Source organism: Lactuca virosa, chromosome 3, assembly GCF_052849685.1.
Source record: "Lactuca virosa cultivar CGN04683 chromosome 3, Lactuca_virosa_CGN04683_v6, whole genome shotgun sequence".
Taxonomy (NCBI): domain Eukaryota; kingdom Viridiplantae; phylum Streptophyta; class Magnoliopsida; order Asterales; family Asteraceae; genus Lactuca; species Lactuca virosa.
Genome location: NC_136428.1, coordinates 65,570,499 through 65,594,342, shown reverse-complemented (window position 1 = coordinate 65,594,342; position 23,844 = coordinate 65,570,499). Strand labels below are relative to the sequence as shown.

Below are 23,844 nucleotides of genomic sequence, written 5' to 3'. Positions count from 1 at the left end.
CTATATGAATCAACATGTTCAATCTTGTCTACCTTAATTTGCTAGTTTTTGTACGTTGCATCAAATTCTGAAAACTTAATTCTGTCATAATTTTTTTAAATAATACATATATTTTTATTTTATATTTTTACAAAAACCAAAAAATAAATTCCTCATAAATATTCATTATATTAATAAGTTTATAAAAATTATATAAGTTTTTAAGTATTTTATTTTAATTTCTATCAAAATACTAGTTTTTTAAAAATATAATGGAACTTTTTTTTCTCCAATTATAAAAACAAATAAAGAAAGTTTTGCATCTTACTATTTTAGTGAGTTTATAAAAGGAAATATCAAGAATACTATTGTTAAGGTTATTTACATTTTTATTTTGTTAAAAGGAATTCAAATTTTTATAAATTTTAAGAAATGAATTTTTTTTGTTTTTAATATGTAACACCCGATTCAAGGTATTTTTCATTTTCGACCCTTGGTGTGTAATTAGTTTGCAATTTTGGTCATTAGGGGCAATATTGCAATGTTTAGGAGGATGGTGTGTACACTGGGCGTTCCTCCTAAACGTTGGGCGTACGTAATCAGGGGACATACCCTAATTTTAGGGTTTGGACCCTATTTAAGTAAACTTATGTCCTAAGGTTCTCTCATTTCCCAGCCTCCATTGCCCTTTTGAGCCTCATTTCGAAACTCTAACTCATCTAGAGAGATTTGACCCCCTTTGTGTGTGTTTTAGTGGGTGTTTGGTGAAGATTGAAGAAGAAGAAACTTGGAGAAGGAGCTTTGATCAAGAAGGAGCTTGTAGATCCAGATTCCACTCTCATTACGAGCTTCATTGAGGTATAAAGCTTGGACCTTGCTCATTTTTTGCTTAGATATAGTTATTATGGATTTTTGATCACTTTTGGTCCCATGAATGAGATCTAGTGGAATTTTACCACTCCAGAAATTATGAGTTGCTTCTCTTGATGTTTATGAGACCCCTAGTCCATAAAGTTAGCATCTTGATGGTTGAGGATCAAAAATGCATGAGTTTATGTCCACTTGGTGAAAGTAGGATGCTAAATCTAGGGTTTGAGTTTATTTCAGCCATGCAAAGGCATCAAATTAATGACTTTATGAGTTAAGACGTTCCCGAAGGTCTGGATCTGAAATTTGGACGCTTGGTCTTAAGCATTAAGTGCTTAATGGCAAAATAGCTTAATAGAGGGCGTACGTCGGGTGTACGCAAGCATACCCAAGCGTACGCATCCGAGTCCCCGATCAGGCGTAGCCACCCAGTACGCCGGATGTACTTCTGGAATGCTTAGCGTACTCGGCCTAGTCATGGGCTTTTGTGGTTGGGCTACAAGTCTTTTTGATTATAGGCCATTGTTATGGATTGGGCCTTCTTAGATTTGGGCCCATATTGGGCTTTGAGTGTCCTTTAGGAATTGGGCCATTATTGGGCTTTTGTGCCATTAAGTGTGGGCCTCGGCTTTTGGGCCAATTGAGGGAAGGTTAAAATGGTATTTTACCATGGGGGTCGAGATTAGTTGATTAAAGTCCCGATTATGGTTTATGACCTAATTATTAATTAGGGTTTTATTTGATTGGTTAGTGCGGGGATTCTCCGGTTCAGCAGCCCGAGCATCTATTTGACTGACAGCAGTCTGAGGTGAGTTTGCTCAGTATACTATATGACACTAGGGATTATATGTGTGCTTGTAGTATTTGTAACTCCTGTTGTATATGTGTATGTCTGTATGCATGTTTGCTATAGACCCGGGGGTGAAATAGACCTGGTACAGCCTTGTGTTGACATATGAGTTGAAATAGACTCGGGGGTGAAATAGACCCAGTATGGCCTTGGGCTGACATATGAGTTGAAATAGACTTGGGATGATCGCATCACATACACCATGACTTTTCACTTATTTGAATCTGATGTATTTTGGATGATTATAGGTACATTATGATTTCCCTATGGTTTTGATAAACACGTTCGGTCCCTATGGTTTAGGGTAATTTGCGCGTTTGGTCCTTAATTTATTTTTTTAACTCAGAAGGTCCCTATTGTTTGTTTTTGTTACACGCTTGGTCCCTGTCTTATCTAAAAATACTATTTTGCCATTGATTTTTTAATTTATTTAATAAACACACCCCCAACCTCACCCCCATCATCTTACATTACCTACCCCACCATTTTTCCATATTTAAATAATAGTCTTTTTAGGTAAGACAGGGACCAATCGCGTAATAAAAACTAACAGTTGGGACATTCCGAGTTAAAAAAAAATAAGTTAGCGACCAAGGGCACAAATTATCCCAAATCATAGGGACCATTCGTGTAGTTTACTCTTTAATATAAAAACAAAATTTCTGGTTTTGAGCTTTGGGACGTTACATAATTTTTTTCTAAAAGTTTGTTATATATCATAGATTATGATTTTTTTCAAAAATATATTCATTTTGATACCAAACTTAAATTTTAAGAAATGTTAATTTTTATTAATTTGTAATTTTTATGAAAACTAACTATACATTTTTTGAAAAGACTTTATATTTTAAACCATATAAAATAATTTGACTTCTTTTATAAAATAATATATAGATGTAGCGAGCTATAATGATGATTCTCTTCTTGAGTGACCTAATCTCAAATTGAGAACATAAATACACAAACCAATATTATATATACTAGTGGTGTACCCGCGCAAAGCTGCGGCGGCGAATAATAGTTCTAAATAGTTTCGTTTCGGCGATTAGTTTCACCGTGGCGAACGACGAAGAATTTTCTTGTTGTTTACAGTTATTTTCGATGATCAAATTTTAGAAATTTTAAATTTAAAATATTAACTTAAGGAATAATATAAAAGTAAAGTTTTAGGTTAATATGATTTTACAAAAGAAATTATATGTAAAAATGAGAAAAGGTAAAATATGTCTTTAATAATAGAATAATTTTATAGCAAACAATGAATTTTGTAGTGAGTATTGCAAAACCAATGGTGGTTTTGTCATAAGGGAGGGTTCTAGTCCCGTCTTGAACGTAGGTGGATTTAGGTGTTAGTTTAGGAGTAGATTATATATTATATTTGCCGGTTAAAAAAAAAGGTTTTGTCATAAGGAAAAATATTTTTACAATATGTGGCAAATATTATTAAAGTGGATATATTTGTATTTCTTACGAGTCAGTTTAAACGTATATTTTTATATGAATCTTTTTGTATGATATGATAAAAGATGATTGATTCAACTCAAAATCATTATCTTGGTTTTATATTTGAAAAATGATATATAGCAAATTATTTTAATATGTCATGAGTTTTTTTGATACAAAATAATTTAAATTTGTTATTCAAGTATTGTCGATATAAATTTGTTACTAAATAATTTGGAGAATTTGGGATTTTAAATATCTTTAAAACTTTGAAGATCAGATTTTGAAAAGAAAATATTTCACCACGCTTCTATAATACTTGATAACACTAAAATCATAATCATTCAAACAAATTATCCAAATCATTTCTTAAGTTTTAACAATATCTCTAGCGAGTCACAAACGACATCATGCGTCTAACTTTTCTTTCAAGATTTAGACAAGAGAGAAGTGATAATAAAGACTTTGACATATTTCTTTGAATTTTAGTAGCTTCTTTATTTATACTAATTTAAGTTGCAGAAACTTGTAAATAAGTAATTTACATAAATGGTCCCTTAGGTATGTTAAAATGTATGATTTTTGACTGATTTTTTCTTTTTTGCATAGAAACATATGGACTAAATTTAAAACTTTTTGCATACAACAAGATAGTTTCGGTGATTTAATCTTTTTTAACGCAAAGTTATGCATAATCACTCATCTAATAAATTTATAGAAAAAACCCTTTAAAAATATATTGAGTCAGTTAACAATCTTGAGTTACCAAAGTAACAAATGTTAACTGATGAGATAGAAAGTTATGTTTTGGTTAACAATAAAATAACAAACATCTTCCTTCGATAAATAAAGCCATAAAGAATGGCTTGAACATCTTTGTTATAGCAATGCAATTGTGTAGCTTTTCAAAATGGTAAAGAATAAATTCCCAATAAATTAAACTCTCAACCTTAAAATCTTTATAAAAAAAATATACTAATAAACTTGCAAATGAATTGCACCCAATCGATCAATTACAAAAAACTTCCTTGAGAGAACATTAAAAACATTTGATCAAAAACAAAAAAACTCCCTACCAATTAGAACAATTAATATATAACTAAATTTTGCTACCATTCTTTGCAGTTTAACCATTCCTTTTCCTCTGACCACTCACATTTATTGGTTAATTGGCTTTCTTCTTATCCACTTTAAATCATGAAACAAACTCTTTTAGTTCAGACTAAAAACAAACATATAGAAACAAAATCATAGATCAACTTAATCTTCATATATAAAATTACACTAAGATTTAAGATATCAACAAAAAAAGTCAAGATAGATTCGAGATGAAGAACCATATACCTGAAACTATCAAGGAAGAAAAATTTCTTTAAGTTTTTTTTAATTCAAAAATCAGAAGCAGAGAGGAAGAACTCAGAACTCAAAAACATATAACGGTAAACTTGAATAAATCAATACCCCCAAAACTTTAAGATACACACTCGCTAAGAAAAAAAAAGGAAAGTATATACATTTGTTGTTGTTTCTTGAACCATTAACTTGTTTATACACAGGAATAGAGAAATTAGTATTAAAATATCCAAACACATGTCAATAACATTGAAGAAAAAAGAAGATTACTGACAAAAACTGACCTCTAGTGATGGACTTCCATAAGGCTTCGTCTGTTGGGTCCTTTATTTCATGTTCCTGCCATTCTACAACCTATAAACACACATAAATTTAGGCCCTTTATTAGAGAGACAAAAAGGGAATGAGAGAAAGAGATGGAGTAGTTTTTAGCGAGAGACAAAGAGGGTGAAAGAGAGAAAGACGGTGGTGCAACTAAAGATTTGAGAACGACACCGAGCAAAAGAGTCAGATAAATTTTCACTCAGAAAGCTATTGTTCAACAAAAGAGATATCTATAAGGAAGCATAAATAAGTATCATACAAAATGACTGAACTGGAGAAATATGGAAAATAAGATATATGAGAAATCAAAAGCGAGATAAATTGGAAGATGCTTACCAGTTTAGGATCTTGTTCATTTGATGATGTAACAAAAAAAAACGGGTTTATGAGAGATACTCTACAAACCAGTGGTGAAAGTGTTGGCGGCATCATTGATTTTCGAAGGTAGTGTCTAACGAAGGAGATGGTGACGCAATAGATCGATAAAGGTGGGGAAGGCGGAAAACGATGGTGACGGAGGCATATGGTTGTTCGTGGTATCTAGGTCTAGGTTTTAAGATATAAAGTTGGATGAGAACGGATTTAGGATTAAGTGGTTATGCTGGGTGGCGATGGTGGTAATGGTGGAAGAAGCTGTGTATAGGAGTTTAGGGTTTTCCACGTAAGGAGTTACAAAGCAGATGTGTGTGTATATATTTAGCTTAACAAGATTGTACATGGTCTTATAATAATTGTACCTCTTAATTTTCAAGAAACATCTAACATGTTTTATATAATAGTAAAGATTATTAATTGTTGGTTGGTGAACACGAATCTTTTAGGATTTAAATTTCTTCCACAAATTTTCTGGGTTTTAAACATTTGCCACAACGACCGCCTTACAATATCGTTATCTTCTATTGTTCTCTTGCGGTTGCCGCCATCACCGCCATCCTTTCCACCAATGATATTTATTGCGCTTTGTTTATTTCTTTTCCTCTTTCGTACCTCTTTCTTTTTATCTCAATTTGCTCCCAATTTCATCAGGAAGCCTTCCATGTCTGTAACCCCCTTCCAGTCGTTTCTTTTTCTTTCTTGCAAAATATTCCACCGACTATTTCCTTTTCTTTCTTCCAAACGAGAAAGATGATGAAGAGAGCAGATGTGTCGCTGCTGCTGGTGGTCAGTGACGGCGTCACCAGAGTGCAGGAATGGCGACAAATTCCAACACCGATTGAACCATCTATTTTCCCGATTTCGGCATCCGACTTCTTCCGTAGATATAGGTGCCGTTTTCGGATAATAAGCTTCAACTGATTTGGTTTATTTTCTTTCTCTATCACTTTTTGTTCCTCTTATATGTTTCTGTGTGACAGATTTCGCTTAATCCATGGATGCTCTAATTGAGTAATTCTCCAACTCGCAAATGGAGTTTAGTCAAACATACCTCAAGTGCTTCCATCATTTTCTGTCCCTAAAGAGTTTAGTCATTTCAAGTGCTTCCAGCATTTTCTGTCCCTAAAGAGTTTAGTCATTTCAAGGCCTTAATCCCAACTGCTATGCTCATTACTGTTGTCGCTATACTGGTAATATTATTTTTCTCTAAAGTTACCTGTGATAATTAACTGTTTTTTTTCAAACATGCAAATGATTAGATGTCTTTAATTTAGGAATCTGTGGGGATTGATAAAGCTTTCGCAGTAAGGAATGGATATGAACCTGACTCTAATCAAGAGGTGTGTTTCACAAATGAAAATCTAATTCGGAATACTAATGGTTATATTATTATTAATTATTAATTATATATAAATATTATATTTCTTTTTAACAGTTATTTGGCCAAAACTAGCTGACCCTGCTTTGATATTGCAGCATCATTCTCCAAGAAAATTATTCAGTTATACCCCTAACTAATTAAGGTTGACATTTGAAAGAAAGTTTGATAAAGTACTTCAACTGCTCGATGAAATGCTTCAACCAGGTATCTGAATTTTCTTTCCAGTTTGCTATTAGCTCGTGCTTTGATGATTTTATTGTTACACTTGATCTTCATTTATGTAACATATATAGTTTTTGTTCACACAACACATTATGTCTCAATGGAAACCTTCATTAACACAACATTTATTACTTGAATTAGCAAACCTTATCAATTCCAAATAATTTTATGAATTAGTACTTATAATGAACTGTTAACTGTGTTGTTGGTTCATGGTCTTTATAGTGAACAAATTTCCAAGTAATTAAGGGTCTGTTTTCACTGTTAAGATCTCATATTTTTCCATTTTATCCCCTTTACTTAGCATGGTGAATAGATGATATTATTAGTTGAGATAAGATTCAACTTTAGAATTTTGGATACTATCACCAATATCAAGTATTTTTTGAAACATTATGGAACAAAAATGTTAAAAACAGTTATACTTAGGGACTAAAAATATAATATACTTGAATTTTTTTAAGAGGCTTTTGAATTGTCTTTGTGAAGTTGACTGTTTGACTTTTTTGATACAGGGTCAACACGTGTGTTCGTATTATAGTCTTTATGGGATTTACAAATACGGGCCGGGTTGTAAATATGATCAGCCTGTGATGGTATATTCGTATAATTACACCATGGGGAATGATGACATCATCAGTTCTCCCATATGCAACAGGTAATGGAAAGTTATCTACAAATGATTCTTCTCAATATCATTCCGTTTAATGTTGGATTATTGTTTTCTTATTTGTTTTTTGTTCAAAAAGTGGAAGTAAGCATAAAAAAGTCCTATTTTTTGACATACATTAATCTTGCTTCTTGATTTTGTGATGTTTTTAAAGACACCCATATTAAGTAATTTGAAAAAAAAATCGATAAATGGTGTCATTAGAAAAAGAATGGTTTTGTTTAATTTGTATTATTAGCTTCGAAAACTAGGAAAACCGTTGTTTTCACATTGTTATTTAGATTAATAGTTCAACAATTTTCATGTTTTGAAAACTCGATTTCTAATCCTAATATTCAAATTTTGTATTTTTTTTGGTACCTTGAACAGCAAAAAAAGGTAACCTGATTAAAAGGAAGACAAATAACCTTTGTTAAGAGTGTATGTGTTACAAAAAAAAGAGCAAGAATTGAACTTACTTTTTTTGGCTTACCCAATATTCTTTTTCCCAAACCTGGGAATAGTCGCTCATGTATTGGGTTGGGGTACAGGTCCTGAAAAGTCAAAAATTTATCTAATGTAAAACAAAAGTCTAACCGACTCACGATATCTATTTGGTTTCATTCTTAATCATGTGGGAATGCAATGGCCACCTACTATCATAAGATCAATCAATAGATTTTGTATTTCACTTAATTTTATCTAAAGAATATCAATATTTACTCTTTCATCCATTTACACAAATTCAAAGGCTTTCAACACAATGTACTTTCTGCAAATATCACTTATATGACAAGTTTTAATAAAAGTTTATGGAAGAGCTTGTATTCAATAATATGTATTAGATTAAAAGTTTAATTTAATGATATCTAAACTTATTCATTTTAATGTTGATATTTTAGGTGAAATTTGGCGAAAGCTTCAGGGTTGTGTTCTAGTGCAGCAGCCCAATTCTGATCAATACCTTTCTTTAATAGAAGTCAAACTGAGTTTATAACCAATTACCAAATATCTAATTAATGTTCTCATGTGAGAAAAATTGATAAATAACTCACACACATGATGGATTCCAACTTCAATTTTCTTTTGTGCCTCCACATTAAAAGGATATGCCTAAGAATGAAAACAGTAACATAACATCAGATTAAGGGAGTGTCTCTCTGATTTGGACCATTTTACCCCTGCATGTGGGCAGGTCATGTTGTCCCTAGGTGTTTGCTTTGGCTATCATACAATGCATAAGTAATTCTAACCAATTACATACCAATGGTTTATTTAATAGATATTGATTTAATGAAATTTATAATTAATTTATATTAATTATATACAAATAAATAATATTCTATTATAATTTTATAATACATAATATTTAGAACTATCGTAATAACAATATATATAATAATACTAAATAATAGTAGTATTTGTTAAAAGTATTTGACAATTCATATAAGTTATGATCTTTTTTGGGGTCCTTTGGATCACCCGAAACAAGAAGCAAAAAAATATGTTTATTTTATTGTATATGTGTTTTTATTTTATGATTTATATTTTATGGAAGTGTGTTTTGTGTGTTTGTGGTTGTGATGCAGGGCTGATTTTCGTCAACTTGCAAATCAAGGGAGTTGGGCTAAGAACACTCCTGGAAAAGGAGCCACTATGAGACCACAGAAGTCTGGGAGTGGAAGAGTTGTTGAAGCTTCTCTTTCATCATCTCCTTCATTGAAAGGGAAAAGAGATGTGATGGCTAAACATTCAGGTAAACTTCCTTCACTTAAAGGAATAACAATTAGCTTTGTATATGTAATCCTCCTTACAATTCTTCTTTCTATTGCATTAATTCTTTACTTGTGTTTTTGCAGAGGCCATGGACTTCAGAGATTTGTGCAAAAATGAATGTGTCATGCTTCTTGGATCCAAAGGCCTCCTGTATGTTGAATATGTCTTTATTAATATAATATTATGTTCTACTACTGATACAACTTGAAACAAGAGAAAATAAACTAACACAACGCCAAAGGCGCGCATGATTCACCTCTAGTTTATTATTAACATGCATAGCTTGAATTAAATATTATCTAAAGGTTGCTTTTAAAAAAACTTTTAACTTAGAAGTGTTGATATCGATTAAAGTACACTTGACAATGAGTTCTAATTTTCATATTAATTTTAAGAAAAAAAAGCTTGAATTGAAGAAAACATTTTATTCAGTAGTATGAGTTTAAAACATTTAAAAAAACTCCTAATCCAAAAGCTAATTCAAATAAATGTGTTATAAGTTCCAACTAGTAGCTATTTTTGCAAACTAGGGATGAGAATTTGGCCATGAATCCCAAACCGAATCGAAACCCGAACTGAATCAAACCAAATTAGGCTCGAATAAGCAATTCGTTTTGGTTTTTGGGTTATTCGGTCTGGCTGACCAAAATAAGAGTTTATTCGGTTTCAAATACCCGACTCAGAATTGAAAAGTCATTTAATTTTAATCTTGGTTACTTTCCCTCGTTAATCTCTAGTAACCCTTATCTAATCGAAGTCGAAATCGAATTCGTGCCCTGCATTCCTCGTCCCCTTCTTTGATCGACATAAATCGAAATCATGTTCACAACAGAAAAAAACCCTACGCTCATCCTCGTCGTTTCAAAATCGACCAATCTTCTCAATTATTGCCAAACTTGAAATCACATCTGTCGGTTAGATCTACCGTTCAAGTTTGATTTTCTTCAACACGCGTTTGAGAAGTTGATAAAATTGAAAAATATACAAAAAGATCCCCTGCTCAACTCGGTAGTCAGTTTGAAGGCTAAGGCCTTAATACGAGGTCTTCAAAAAAGATTTGAGAATTTTTTTTTCTACAAATCAAAATTTGACAATACCGACTCTTCTCAAAGTAAAAAACATGGTCATGCAGATGTAGTTGTGATTGATGACGAGAATGACTTCATAGGTGATTTAATAGTACAAACGGATTACCCATCGGTATCAATGGAAACGGAGTTGACATGATACCTAAACGATTAGTCAGTTAAATACTATAAAGATTTTGATATTCTACTTTGGTGGAAACAAAATGCATCTCGTTACCTTATTGTATCTCGTATGACGAAAGGTATAACTTTATTATTTGTATACTTTTTTATAATTATATTTGAACACATTCTATGATTATGTTGATAGATATTTTGGGACTGCAAATCTCTATCGTGGCATCAGAGACGACTTTTAATACAAGCGGGCGAATATTAGATCCATACCAAACAAATTTGTTCGCAAATATAGTAGAGGATTTGGTTTGCACCCAAGATTGGGTATGGAAATCAAGAAATCCAATTACGGACAACATTGATGAAATTTTGAAAGATGATGAGGTCGCGAAAGCTTTAGAAGGTGCGATAAACAATGGAGGCGGAAAAGAAAAACAACCAATCAATATTCCCGAATACTTAGTTCGTGTTTAACAAATGTTATATTGTATATGGTTAAAAACTTAATATTCATATTTTAGTTTGCGTGTTGAATGTTGAATGTTTAACTTATATACTTATATATGGATTTTTAGGTGTTTTGGGTGTTTAATGTTTAGTGTTTAGTATGTTGCTTCATAATTATATCTAAAGATTTTGATGTTTGGATTTTACATTCTTATGTCTCAAGAAGAGTTAATTTGTGTTTACATTCTTACTACATAAATTATAACCTTTTTTTGCACCTTTGAAACAGTTATGTATACTTTGCATTATTTTTAATTAACAAATTTGTTTCTTTAAAAGATTTATTCGGGTTATAGAATCCTAATACAGTTTATTCGGTTCTTTTCGGTTATATTATGTCCTTAATCATCTTCTACATGTTATTCGGGTAATAACCACATGAACCAATTAATAGCCGAACCGAACCGAACCGAACCGAAGGCGTACTAGTTAATCGATCCGGTTTTCGATTCATGCAATCACCCTTATTCAACTTTTGGGTTATTCGGGTTCGGGTCAGTCCGGTTTCTGCCCGAATAACTGTTGGATTAGGTGTCTAAGTCCATAACTAAATCTGGTATGTACTTGAATTGATAGTAGCACAATCCTTTTTGGTTGTCCTCAAACCTAGCAATTGGACATGATGATTTTAGAGAGAAAGAGAGATTAATTTATTATGTGAATAATAAATTAAATAAATGGTTTATTAATATGTTATGAAAATAATATATTAATTAGAAATCATATTATCTAATTAATAATTAATCAGAAATTAATTGGAATTAATTTTGGGATTAATTGGATTAATTAAAAGTACAGAGACTATTTTGTTATTTATTAATAACTGAGAAAGGAAAGCTCTAGAACCTTTTAAAGGAGGTGGACAAAAATATCTAGGGAAACCCTAGGAGATTTCATCCAAGGCCCCCTTGGACAAGGGGTTTGGGCTGCTTGGTCACCAAGCAAAGGATCTAGGGCATATCCCTTTAAAACCTAGCTTTGGCACCATGTTTCCTCAACTATATACGGAGTTCCCTAGCCTTATTTTCGTCCCATGCTTCCCTCCACAAACCTTGGACGGAATTTCCCTCCTCTCTCCTAATTCATTCTCTTGCTAGTTTGGGTGTGATTCCATTAGAGGCACGACACTTGTGGTGCTTGCTTCCAAGAGATCTTCAAGAGGAATCCTAGTTGTTTGCTATAGCAACTAAAAAGTATGTAATCCTAAAACCTTCTAATGTTAATTTCGAAAATTGCCTAGGGTTTGCAGGTTTCTTTTTGATGTTCTTAGTTATAGGTTCAATAGAGAAAATATAGATCCTATTTAGGTTGCATGAAAACTTAAGGGTTTTAATTTTATTTGTTTACCTAAATCTCATCAGTTGTATCAGAGCGTTTGGTTTGTTTTATGTTGAATAGCTATAATAGAAGAATAGACCAATTAGGGTTTATTGAAAATTAAACCCTAGGAGGCCATATTTTCGACAAAGGGTTAGGGTTTTGGAAACCCTAACCTCCACCCCTTGGATTTCAAATTTAAGGGCTAGGGTTTGGAAACCCTAGCCTTCCTCCCCAATTAATTTTGAAAATGGTAGGCTTGTAGGGTTTCCATATTTGATAATTGTTAGCTTAATTTGATTAAAAAGGATAATTATAAAATTGGAATCCTTTATCCTAATTTTCAAAAATTAGAGGGTAAGGATTAGGATTAAAATTTTTGATTAATTTAATTAGATAATCCTTAATGAATTTAATTGTTAATAATTAAATCATTATTAATTTATTTCAAATTTAATTAATTGAATATTAATTTTGAAATTTAAAATATAAACCCTAGTATTTTGAAAAGTTTAAAATACACATTATATTATATGTTAAACTAAAAGCTTAATTATTACTATATGTATAAAAATAAGTCATTAATTGAATATTAATTTTGAAATTTAAAATATAAACCCTAGTATTTTGAAAAGTTTAAAATACACATTATATTATATGTAAAATTAAAAGCTTAATTATTACTATATGTATAAAAGTAAGTCAGTCAAATCGCTAGTATGCCTCATTCACGAAGTTGGTCTATAAGGGGGTATAAGAAAACTGCCTATAAAATGGTAGTTGAATGGGTGTCCACTCTCACCCACTACTTCCTTGATTAGTGGAGGGTCGTTAGTCGAACGGATTTGATAGGACAAAATTAATTCTCATTAAAAGTATAATGATATTAAAAGGAACTAACCCTTTTTATTAAAAATCCCCATGTTAGTTACTTTAGAAAATATGAATTTGTATGCTAACCCATGAAAATGCACATTACACTTTATAAGTCGTTAGTGGAGCATGTGTGGTTAACCAAGACACTAGTAGGGACTAATAAAGAGTTGTGATGGGTATATCATAAATTATCATTGTTGATGGAGTGTGTGTGGTTTACCAACACATCAATTGAGATGATAAACGACATTAAGGTTACCAAGAACATTTGTATGGTTATTTACACCTTGTTTGTGATCCTCGACATCACAGTCACAAATAGAAGAGCATAATCTGATATTAAAAATGACATTGAATAGTTTCAATGAATCTCAAAAGATCTAGGAATTTCACTTAACTTAATTTCTTTCAAATTTCGTTTTCTTTTGGTGGAATTGCTAAATCGTTATTTACCTACCTTTATAAAATTTACAATTAGATTACGACATCCCTTTTCTAAGTTGTGAATTATATAGTTGGATCCTAGCCTTAATATTTTATTTTGGGTTATTATATTAAGGATTATTCTTATCTAACTAAAATTACCTTCCTTTTACAAATGTCCACTCTAACTGATGCTTCTGGTTCCACTTCCTCCAACCACCATAACTTTTCCTTTCTTTCCATCTACTCCAAAGTCATATTGGATGGTTCCAATTACAATGATTGGATGCGACCTATCAAAATGGCCCTTCGATTTGATAAAAAAAGAATATGTTCTTGAAAAAGAACTCAATGAGATTGACGAAGAGAAGGTCACTCCCGAAGAATTAGCTTCCTACAAGAAGCACTACAATGATGCAACAAAAGTTGCTTGCATCATGGTAGCCACCATGACCTTAGAGATGCAAAGGTTTTATAAGGTATACTGACCCTATGAGATGAACAAGGACCTTGTCGAAAAGTACCATAAGCAAGCATATCAAGAAAAGTACGAAGTGGTCAAGTCCTTCATGGCATGAAAGATGAAGGATGGAGAATCTGTCTGTGGCCACTTAGAAAGGATGCAATTACATGGATCGCCTTGTTAGGTTGAATGTGCATTTTGATGAGGAGTTGGCTATTGACATAGTCCTAAACTCTTTACCTAGTTGTTATGATCAGTTCATTTTGACCTATTATTTGAGCAATAGTGAGATCACCCTAGCTCAATTGCACAATTTCCTGTAGACAGCCGAAGCAAGAATGAAGGGAAAAAGTGTTGCCTCCACTCCTACTAGTGCTTTTGTTGTAGCCATTCGACAAGCAAAGGGTAAAAAGAGGAAAGGTCCTCCCAAACAAAATTGGAAAGGAAAGTCTCATGCAGGGTCATCCAGTAATGGCCCCAAAGGAAAGTCTAGTTCTGATCACCTACCCTCTTCTGATCCCAAAGAGGCTATCTGCTTTTATTGCAACGACAAGGGGCATTGGAAACGAAGCTGCCCGAAGTATCTTCTAGATATCAAAGATGGAAAAAGTGAAGCCAACTTCTGCAGGTATATACACTATTTCATATGATAATTCATCATCTTCTCATTCTTGGGTCCTTGATACAAGATGTGGATTTCACAGTAGAATGAACCTGATCATGGGAAATAGGTGGAGCACGGTAGAATGAACATGATCATGGGAAATAGGTGATCTTCACCTGTCACCAAGATTGGAGTTTATAGTCTAGTGCTTAGTAATGGTGTTAGTTTAGATTTGATAAATTGTTGCTACTCATCAGAAATGACAAGAAATATTATCTCTTTTCATGAACTGTTCAGACAATGGTTTAGATACTCATTTAACGATTTGAATGGCTCTATTTCTGCTTATAAAAATGGTGTTTTTTATTTTGAAGCTTTACCTTGTGATGGTGTGTATGAAAATGTGATGTGTGTAGACAATTTAGGCCATAATGTATTTCAAATTGATTTGTCTAATGGTATTGACAAAGCATGCTTGTGGTATTGTCGTCTTGGACACATTAACAAGAAACGCATATCCCAACTCCAAAAGGATGGAGTGTTGGAATCATTTGACCTAAGCTCGGATGATGCATGCGAATCTTGTCTTTTGGGTAAGATGATAAAATCTCCTTTTCACTCGATCTTGTGAAAGAGGTGAATGTTTGTTGGATCTCATACACACAAATGTGTGTGGGTCCTTCAGATCCACCATAAGGGATTCAAATCGATTTTATGTAACATTTACAAATGATTATAGTAGATATGGTTATATTTATTTAATCAAACATAAATCGAAAATCTTTGAAAAGTTCAAAGAGTTTGAACATGAAGTCGAGAATCAATTGGGTAGAAAGATAAATATGCTCTGATTAGATAGAGGCGAAGAGTATCTTCGTATCGAGTTCCACGACGACCTCAAGGAATGTGGAATAGTTTCAAAATTGACCCCTCATTGGACACCACAACTTAATAGTGTGGATGAGAGGCGCAATCGAACCTTTTTGGACATGGTTCATTCCATGATGAGTCGAGCATCTCTTCCAATTTCATTCTGGGGGTATGCCTTAGAGACTACCGACCATATTCTTAATCTTGTCCCAACTAAAAAGGTTGCCAAAACACCTCACAAGATGTGGACTTGTGGACAGGGAAAGTTCCCTCGTTCGCACATATCAAGGTTTGGGGTTAGACGAGAGACTCACGAAAAGCTTGAACCTCGAAGTGGGAGATGTGTTTTCATCGGCTACCCATAGAAGTCCTTTGGATATTTGTTCTACAGACCTAGTGAGAACGTGGTCTTTGTAGCATGAATAGGAGTCTTTCGCGAGAGAGATCACATGCAAAGCGAATAATGGGAGTACCATTGACCTTGAAGAGATTCAAGAGTCAAACGATGAAGGAACCTTTGAAGACGTTAGGGTTCAACCAGAGGAAGATATTCCAGTTGAACCAGTTGACAATTCATTACCTCTTCATCACTCTAGTAAAGTTAGCATGCCACATGAATTCTATGGTTTCCATATAACTAAAGATGGTGATACATTTATCAGTGATAGTACACTGGTAAATTTGGATGATCCTGCTAACTATAAGGAAACAATGACAGGCCTTGTGGCATCCAAATGGAAAGAGGCAATGGACAACGAGATCAAGTCCATGTATGACAACTAAGTTTGGAATTTAGTTGATCAACAACTTGGTCGGAAGACAGTTGGTCGCAAATGGATCTTCAAGAAGAAGACCGACATGGATGGTAATGTGCACACATTCAAAGCACGACTGGTGAAAAGAGATTTACTAAAACCCCAGGGATTGACTATGATGAGACCTTATCACGAGTGTCTAAGATAAAATCCATTAGGATAATGCTGGACATAGCTGCCTTTCATGACTATGAAATTTGGCAAATGGATATGAAAACTGCTTTCCTTAATAGGATGTTGGCTGAGGATGTCTACATCAGTCAGCCAGAGGGTTTTGTTGATGAAAAGTTTCCTAATAGAGTGTGTAAGATTGAGAAATCAATCTATGGATTTAAACAAGCATCTCACAGATGGAATCTGTGTTTCGATGAGAAAGTCAAAGAATTTGGTTTCTAGCGAAGATGAGTCATGTGTATATGTCAAAGCTAGTGGGAGTATAGTTACCTTCCTAGTATTGTATGTTGATGTCATACTTCTTATAGGAAATGGCATTCCAACTTTGCAAGAGGTTAAGTCTTGGCTTGGAAAGTGTTCCGCTATGAAGGACCTAGGTGAGGCCGCCTATATTATGGGGATAAGGATTCTAAGAGACATGAGTAAAAGACTAATAGGACTTAGTCAAAGTACATACATGGAAAAGGTGCTAAAACGTTTTAGTATTGAAAATTCCAAGAAAGGAGAACTGCCCATCTAGAGTAATACCAAACTGAGTAAGACTCAGAGTCTGAGTACTGATGCAGAGATAGCAGAAATGAGTCAAATTCCATATGCTTCCACCGTTGGATCGATCATATATGCTATGACATGTACTCGCCCTGACGTGTCCTCTGCTTTGAGCATGGTCAATCGTTATCAGGAAATTCCAGGTAAAGCTCATTGGATAGCAATTAAAAATATTCTCAAGTATCTGAGAAGGACTAAGGACTGGGTCCTAGTACTTGGTGGCAATGATACATTGAGAGTAACTTGGTATAGCGATGCCAGCTTTCAAACAAATAGAGACAACTTTCGTTCTCAATCTGGATGGGTGTTTACCTTAAATGGAGGAGCAGTTACTTGGAAAAGTTCCACGTAAGAGACAATGGGTGATTCTACATGTGAATCAGAGTAGATAGCGGCAAGCGAAGTATCAAAGGAAGCAATTTGGTTGTAGAACTTCATCGGAGATCTTGGAGTTGTCCCAACCATTAAAGAGTCGATGGAACTTGTATGTCACACCCCCGAACCAGACGACGGAAACGTCCGAGGGCTCGCATGACTTAAATTGAAATATCATCACAATGAATATACATGAAACATAACATAAACATCACCATGCATTAATACATTACAACTGACCTTGTTCACATCAAGTACATTGTCTAAATATTACATATCCATAGCATAAATTGTTTGAGAGTTTTCAAAGCATAACATCCTAACACACTTGGTATTGTTCTTTAGCTTATCTGTTACCTGAGAATACAAGTTATTTTGAAAACGTCAACATATATAATGTTGGTGAGTTCATAAGCAGGTTTGATATGAAAATGTTTTGTATAGTTTGTAAAACCCAGAAAATCCGATATTTTCTGAAACGACAATTGTTTATACAATAGGTGTGATGATCCATAAGTATATGTGTGAATGATTTCAAAACGTGTAAAAAGGGTATGTTTCTCATGATAAATTCTTGCATTATAGTTATCGAAAGTACAAGTGAATAATGTTGTTTCCCCAGAAACCCGATGTTTTCCGATAAAGTAGTATGATCGTTTTGTATTATTGTATCGTCACAACGAATGAATATGATTTCCCATGATTACTGAGATGGTATTGGATCTCTATGTGAGTCGTTATAACCATGCATGATAATGACTAGTTCGTCTGTCTTGGCATTCTAGCGAACGCCGGAATTGATCTTAAGATTTTGTCACCCTAGACTGGCCGAGTCTAACTGTAGCGAACAGCTCAGGTGTGGGGGAGTCACCCCGTATAGATCTATACACAAACTCTCGCTCTCCCTCCAAGAGACTCTGGTTATAACTACAGACTACGACCGACACTTAATAGTGTCACCCGTTATTTCCCACTAAATCCAACTGAATTTGAATAACCTTGTTTATCAACCAAAATTTATGTTTACCTGAATAACAGAGATAAGCCTAAAAGACGAAGAGAAGAGGACAACAGAGGCCCACTAATCCTGTATGATATTATAGGCTGTCGAGTATGAGACGGGCACGTTGGCCCATCATGCATATGTTTGATTTGGACCTTACTAGCAATGCCAATGGGCCACTGAGGCCCAATAACATGTAAAAGCCATTGAGGGTCCCTTAGGCATGTAATTGGGTCACAGAAGGCCCAATAAACATGTGTGAATATATCAGGCCCAATAAACATGATATTGGGCCACAAAGGCCCAATAGCACATATAGAAGGTATTTGAGCCCAACTTTTGAATCGCTTATGTTTTATCGAGTTTAATTTCGTATTGTTGGTATTCGTGGTATGTTAAATGTTTATTCGCAATAACAAAACAGTTTAACGTTTGTTTTATAACGAAGTTTTTATTATATGCATATATATTTTTAAAACTATGCGTTATAAACTTGATATTTTTAACCCCAAAAGTTATAATCGTTTATTTGGCCCAAAAACATTTAGATTAACCATTATGGCACCTTTTTCTATAAAAATGACAGTTTTAGTCCCTTTTTCCGAAAATTTACATTTTTGGTTCTTAAACCATTTTTATTGACATTTTCCACCCAAACTTTATTTGAATAGTAATTTCAGTCCAAAACTATTGCATTTGTCATTTCCAGCCTTCATTTGCAAAAAGTTACATTTTTGGCCAAATTTCCGTAAGTTTTACAATTTTGACCCCAAAATCACAAACTTTGCATTTTTAGTCCAAATTTGGTAATAAACTCATTTTTAACCCCTGAAAAAGTTTATTTACATTTTAGACCCATAGTTTGTTAAGTTTTCCAATTCAGCCCCTCAAAATCTCATTTTTTTCGCAACTTTGGGCCCAAAACCCATTAGGCTAAACACTTTTAAGCCCATTAAGCTAAAATTTATGTTTTTGACTCTTTGAAAAGTGTTATTTTCATATAAATAAGCTTTTATACAAATAAACATCTTATAACACTCATAAAACCGTCAGTTTACAATTTATACCCAATCTTTGTTATTTTTGCAAAAATGACACTTGTAAGGTTCTTTTGGTTTTGTTTTCCACTTTTTAAACTTAAGGACCCTTAGATCCATGATGTGTGATGTTTATTATGTTTTTGTTTATGATTCTTTCACCCTTTTTGCTATAAATCTTGAAATATAACAAATATTACATATTATCACAACCAAAACTAAAGAAATCACATATAGCATGCAAACACACATAGATCATCACATAATACTTGTATTCTCCCCCCCAAAACAAGTAAAAACCGAAAACAAGGGGGTATGAACTCACCTTGCTTAGTTGTTTCGGTTTTGAAGGAGGTATGAAGAAGATTTTTGGTCCTAGCAACACCTTGATGTGGATCTCGAACTTGAGGTGATTCTAGGAGTATAAATACCACAAATGTTTAAGAGAAGGGATCTAACATGAGAAAGAGTTATAAAATCCTTGGATATGTATAACTTACCAAGAAATGATGATATTCTCTTGAAAATCCTCTTGATACACAAGTAAAACCTCGATATTTTGGAGTGAGAAGGAAGAGAATGCTTGAGAGAGTTTGGAAGAAGTTTGAAGTGGTGTGTGTGTGTTCTCCTTGTGTTCTCGGCCGAAGAAGAAAAAGAGAGGGGGAAGAGAGAGGTGAAATGACTTGCATGGATGCATGTTGGTCCATGCATGGAGATATGGGGTGTAATAAGGAGGTGGCACCTCCAAAGTCAACCCTCCCCATTTACATATTTTTCTCTTTTTTTTATACTTGGGCCAAGAGAGAGAAGGAAGAGGAAAGATTTGGGCCTTAGTGTTTGAGTTCCATAATGTGAAGCCCAAATTGATAGTTTTCGGCCCATTTGGTCTTTGGAGTAGTTCACGGCCCAATCTTGCATAAAGGAATGCATTTTATGGCCCATTAGGGCTTATTGGATTGTTATGGCCCAACAAGGCCCATTAAGGATAAACTAGCCCATTTTAGGCTTATAAGGCCCAAAAAGGTTAAGTCTTATGAGAGTGGGTCCTATGAGAGCCCATTTAAGAGTTCTAAGCCCAAAATAGTCACATTGGAAGTTTATTGGCCCATTAGGCCCAATAAGGAAATCCTAGTCCATATTGGACTTAAACTGGGGTTTCTAGGGTTTCCAACCTTTTGTAGACTATTTGAGCGTTTGTATGGAGTGTTTGATGGAATTTTGTTGTCATTGAATAAGCATCATACATGCTTTCATGTTTTAGTTACAATGTTATCCTTGTTATTTGTTTACTAAGCATCAGAATTCCTAGTTGTGACATCATCCCCCCGTTAGAGGGAATTTCGTCCCGAAATTCTTTGTTGAGAGAAAAACTTGAGACATACTTGAATAAATGTTAGAACAAGTATAGTTGCGGAATAGTTTATCTCAAAGGATCTAAAAAGCTCAACAATAATAAGTTAATGAGTTAGATAGTTAGAGAGTTAGTTGCGGAAATGTAAGAAATATAAATGGCAGTTGGTGATATATCAAGAATACACTTAAGTTGATTCATAACATGGAATGCATTCAGACCAAGTTAATAAGCGAGATCAAACTTAGTGATAAAGTCACGAATGAATTGCTCCGGAGAGAGGTAGTATTCAGTTACGTTCTAGAGAACTTGAGAGTAAGAAGAGATTAAGATGCGTAAGAAGATGGAAGTAAGATATGTAAAGATAGAAGTGAAGATATATATTGAATAAGTAAGAATGAGCTCTATTTATAGAGTCTCAAGAATTACATGGGATCAGTTCTCTAAGAGTAGCCATGCAAGGCTTACTGGACAATAGAGAGTATTACAGAAAAGTAGATAAAATTATACTAAGTAAGATAAATGAGACTGCTGTTGGACAGATGACTTCGGAGCGGTTGCTGATGAGGGGTTGACTGCGGATCCTTTGGGGACTGCGGTAGCTGAAGTTCAAGAGGGTCACTTTTATGATTCAACAATTTCCCCCTAAGTGACCTCTTTAACTTCTCTTCACCTATCAAGTTTAAGGAACTTGATCAAAATCCACCAAAACTTTCTGATATTCTGCAGCCATGTGATCCTTCTTAAAATCTCAAACTTGACTTCATCAGTCGTATGCTTTGATTTTTCTACTGCGGTTCGACAGATTTCAAGTTGTTTCCTTGTGAGGCGATTCATGGAAGTCATAGGAATGAAGTATTTGATCTGATCGACCTTCCTTTTGAAAATGACTCCAAGATCAGGAAAGTTTGTTGCACCTAAGGATCTTTCTTGAAAACCTTCGGTAAGCATTGGTGCAGGATCTAGTGGTGGCAGATCGAACTTCTTGGGAATTGTTGGATAGATGTCCGCATCAATCTTTGCAAAATCGCAGACGGTTTCCTTCAAAAAATTGCTTGCCCTTTCAAGTGCTATCTTCATCTTTGGATGCTTTTCGCATTTGTTTTGGAACACCTTGGCTATCAAAAAGACTTCTTCTGGGTTCATACATGGGAAGTCAGCCTGAGTGTGGAGATAGTCCTGATTCCTTCTAGTAAGAGTGTATTGGATGAAGTCAGCTTTCATGAACTTCCGGGGCTTGTAGTTCTTGACTGCTGATGGTCTATCGTTAGACCATATTTTCTCTATGGAAGAGGCATGTTTGGCATAGAATCGATTGAGTCTCTCAAATTCCATAGGCAGTCTTTTGTGATCCGGTAGGCTGCGGTCAAGCTGCTCAAATACAGTGAAGTATTTAGCATTTGGGGAGATAGGAACATCCCAGTAGCCATCTGAAGGGGGTTCAGCATATGTAAGGTAGGGTTTGTAGTCATCGTCCAGTAATCTGCGGTGGGGATTGATCCAAGAGTTTATCAAGGATTCAACCATGACAGTGTCGAAACCGCATTCTCTCCATACGAGTTCAGCAAACTTAGCTGCTTTCCAGTCAGCTTTCTTTTGTTTTGTGACGGGAGAGTCATTGGAGCTTGCTGAAGACATTTCAGGAGCTAGATTCTTGAAGTGAGGGGGAGTCTTAGGTCGTTCAGGAGAGGGAAAGATTTTTGGTTGCGGTGGAGGAGACTGATTGCTTGGACTCTTGTGGGGAGATGGTTGCGGTGAGGCAATTTTTTCAGTTGTTATGGGGGGACTTTGATGATGAGAAGCGCTGTTGGATTGATGGACTTCTTCATTTCGATCTTCTTCATGATGGTCTTCTTCACTTCCCCCTCTTGAGGAGTTCATACATGGAGCCTCCTCAAGCCATTGCCTGAGACCATCGACCTTTGCACACACCTCCTGGAATTGGGCTTTAAGAACATCAGCCAGTTGCTGATTATTTGGGATGGTGGTGTTGAAGAGCAGGCGATGAATCTCTTTTGTGAGCTGAAGAATTTCGGGGCCGTGGAAGTTTGAAGATAAAGATCGTTGCAGTTTGTTGATGGTTGCATGAAGGACTGAGATGGTAGACTCATACGCAGTGTGAGTCTCATCGATCAGTTTTTGAGATAGAGTTGACTGGTCCGCGATGACTGCTTGTAAGTCTTCTTTGATTGCGGATACCTCAGAGATGAGGCGCTCCGCAGCAGCCATGAATTGCTTGTGGTCAGCTTGGCGACTTATATCCAGGGATCTGATTTCCATTTCAACCTTCAGGGAGATGCGCTCAACAACCAATCTTTCACGGGTTTCCAGTCTTTCAATGCGTTCGATCAAGGACTGCGGTCCGAAATTGTCTTCTGGTTGCGGTTGTGTTGGCTTAACCGCAGCGAGAATTTGGTCGACTTTTGCTTGCATACTGAGGAATTCTTTCCTGGTCACCGCATTCTTCTTCTTCTTCTTCTTCTTCTTCTTTGCTTTTGGCTTTGAGGTTGAGTGTTGAGAACCACTCGATTCCTCTTCTTCATCAAAAATCATAAGATCATCATCATAAAGGTTGGGTTGATTTACCTCATTTAGGTCAGCATCATCAAATCCAAATGTGGGAGCAGAGCTGACTTCTATTACGGTTCCGTCTTCTTGAGAATCTCGAGCAGAAGGAGTTGGAGTTTGAACTGGAGAGACCTTGGATGTACCTTCACCACCATGAGTGGACTGAGTCTTGCGGATCGTCTCAGCCATTTCGGTCATCCATTCTTGTACTTTCAGGATGGTGGCTACGGTATTGGCATTGTTGATTGCGTCTGCCCAATACTTAGCTACAGATTGAATTTCCTGTTGCTTTTGTTGCAGTTGCTTGATTTGCTGATCCTTTCTTGCTTGGAATGCCCTACAGAAAGCGGCATACTTCTTGATATCGGACTTAGATACCGGAGTGTAACGTAACCATGAATCATTCGATTCATCACCGTCAAATCCTTCAAAACGCACCGAGGTGTCCCTCGGGTTCACGGATCCTGGCACATTGGTGCTCACCGTGT

At 34.9% G+C, this 23,844-nt stretch overlaps 1 protein-coding gene across 3 annotated transcripts; it reads left to right on the top strand.

The window, feature by feature from the left end:
• Positions 1-5,701: 5,701 nt before the first annotated feature.
• LOC145165870 (protein ESSENTIAL FOR POTEXVIRUS ACCUMULATION 1-like) lies at positions 5,702-9,512 on the top strand. 3 transcript variants are annotated; one of them, XR_013740212.1, is made up of 7 exons: positions 5,702-6,081; positions 6,172-6,381; positions 6,466-6,531; positions 6,668-6,776; positions 7,310-7,452; positions 8,346-9,199; positions 9,303-9,512. XR_013740212.1 is itself a non-coding variant. In XM_079084781.1 (7 exons), exons 4-7 carry the CDS (start codon positions 6,759-6,761, stop codon positions 9,425-9,427), a joined length of 453 nt encoding a protein of 150 aa, XP_078940907.1. In that variant the 5' UTR covers positions 5,704-6,081; positions 6,172-6,381; positions 6,466-6,531; positions 6,668-6,758; the 3' UTR covers positions 9,428-9,512. The 3 variants fall into 3 exon arrangements, 2 of the variants coding, with proteins under 2 accessions (XP_078940907.1, XP_078940910.1); XM_079084781.1 differs by having other exon boundaries at positions 5,704-6,081; positions 9,033-9,199; XM_079084784.1 differs by having other exon boundaries at positions 5,704-6,081; positions 6,627-6,776; positions 9,033-9,199.
• Positions 9,513-23,844: the final 14,332 nt, after the last annotated feature.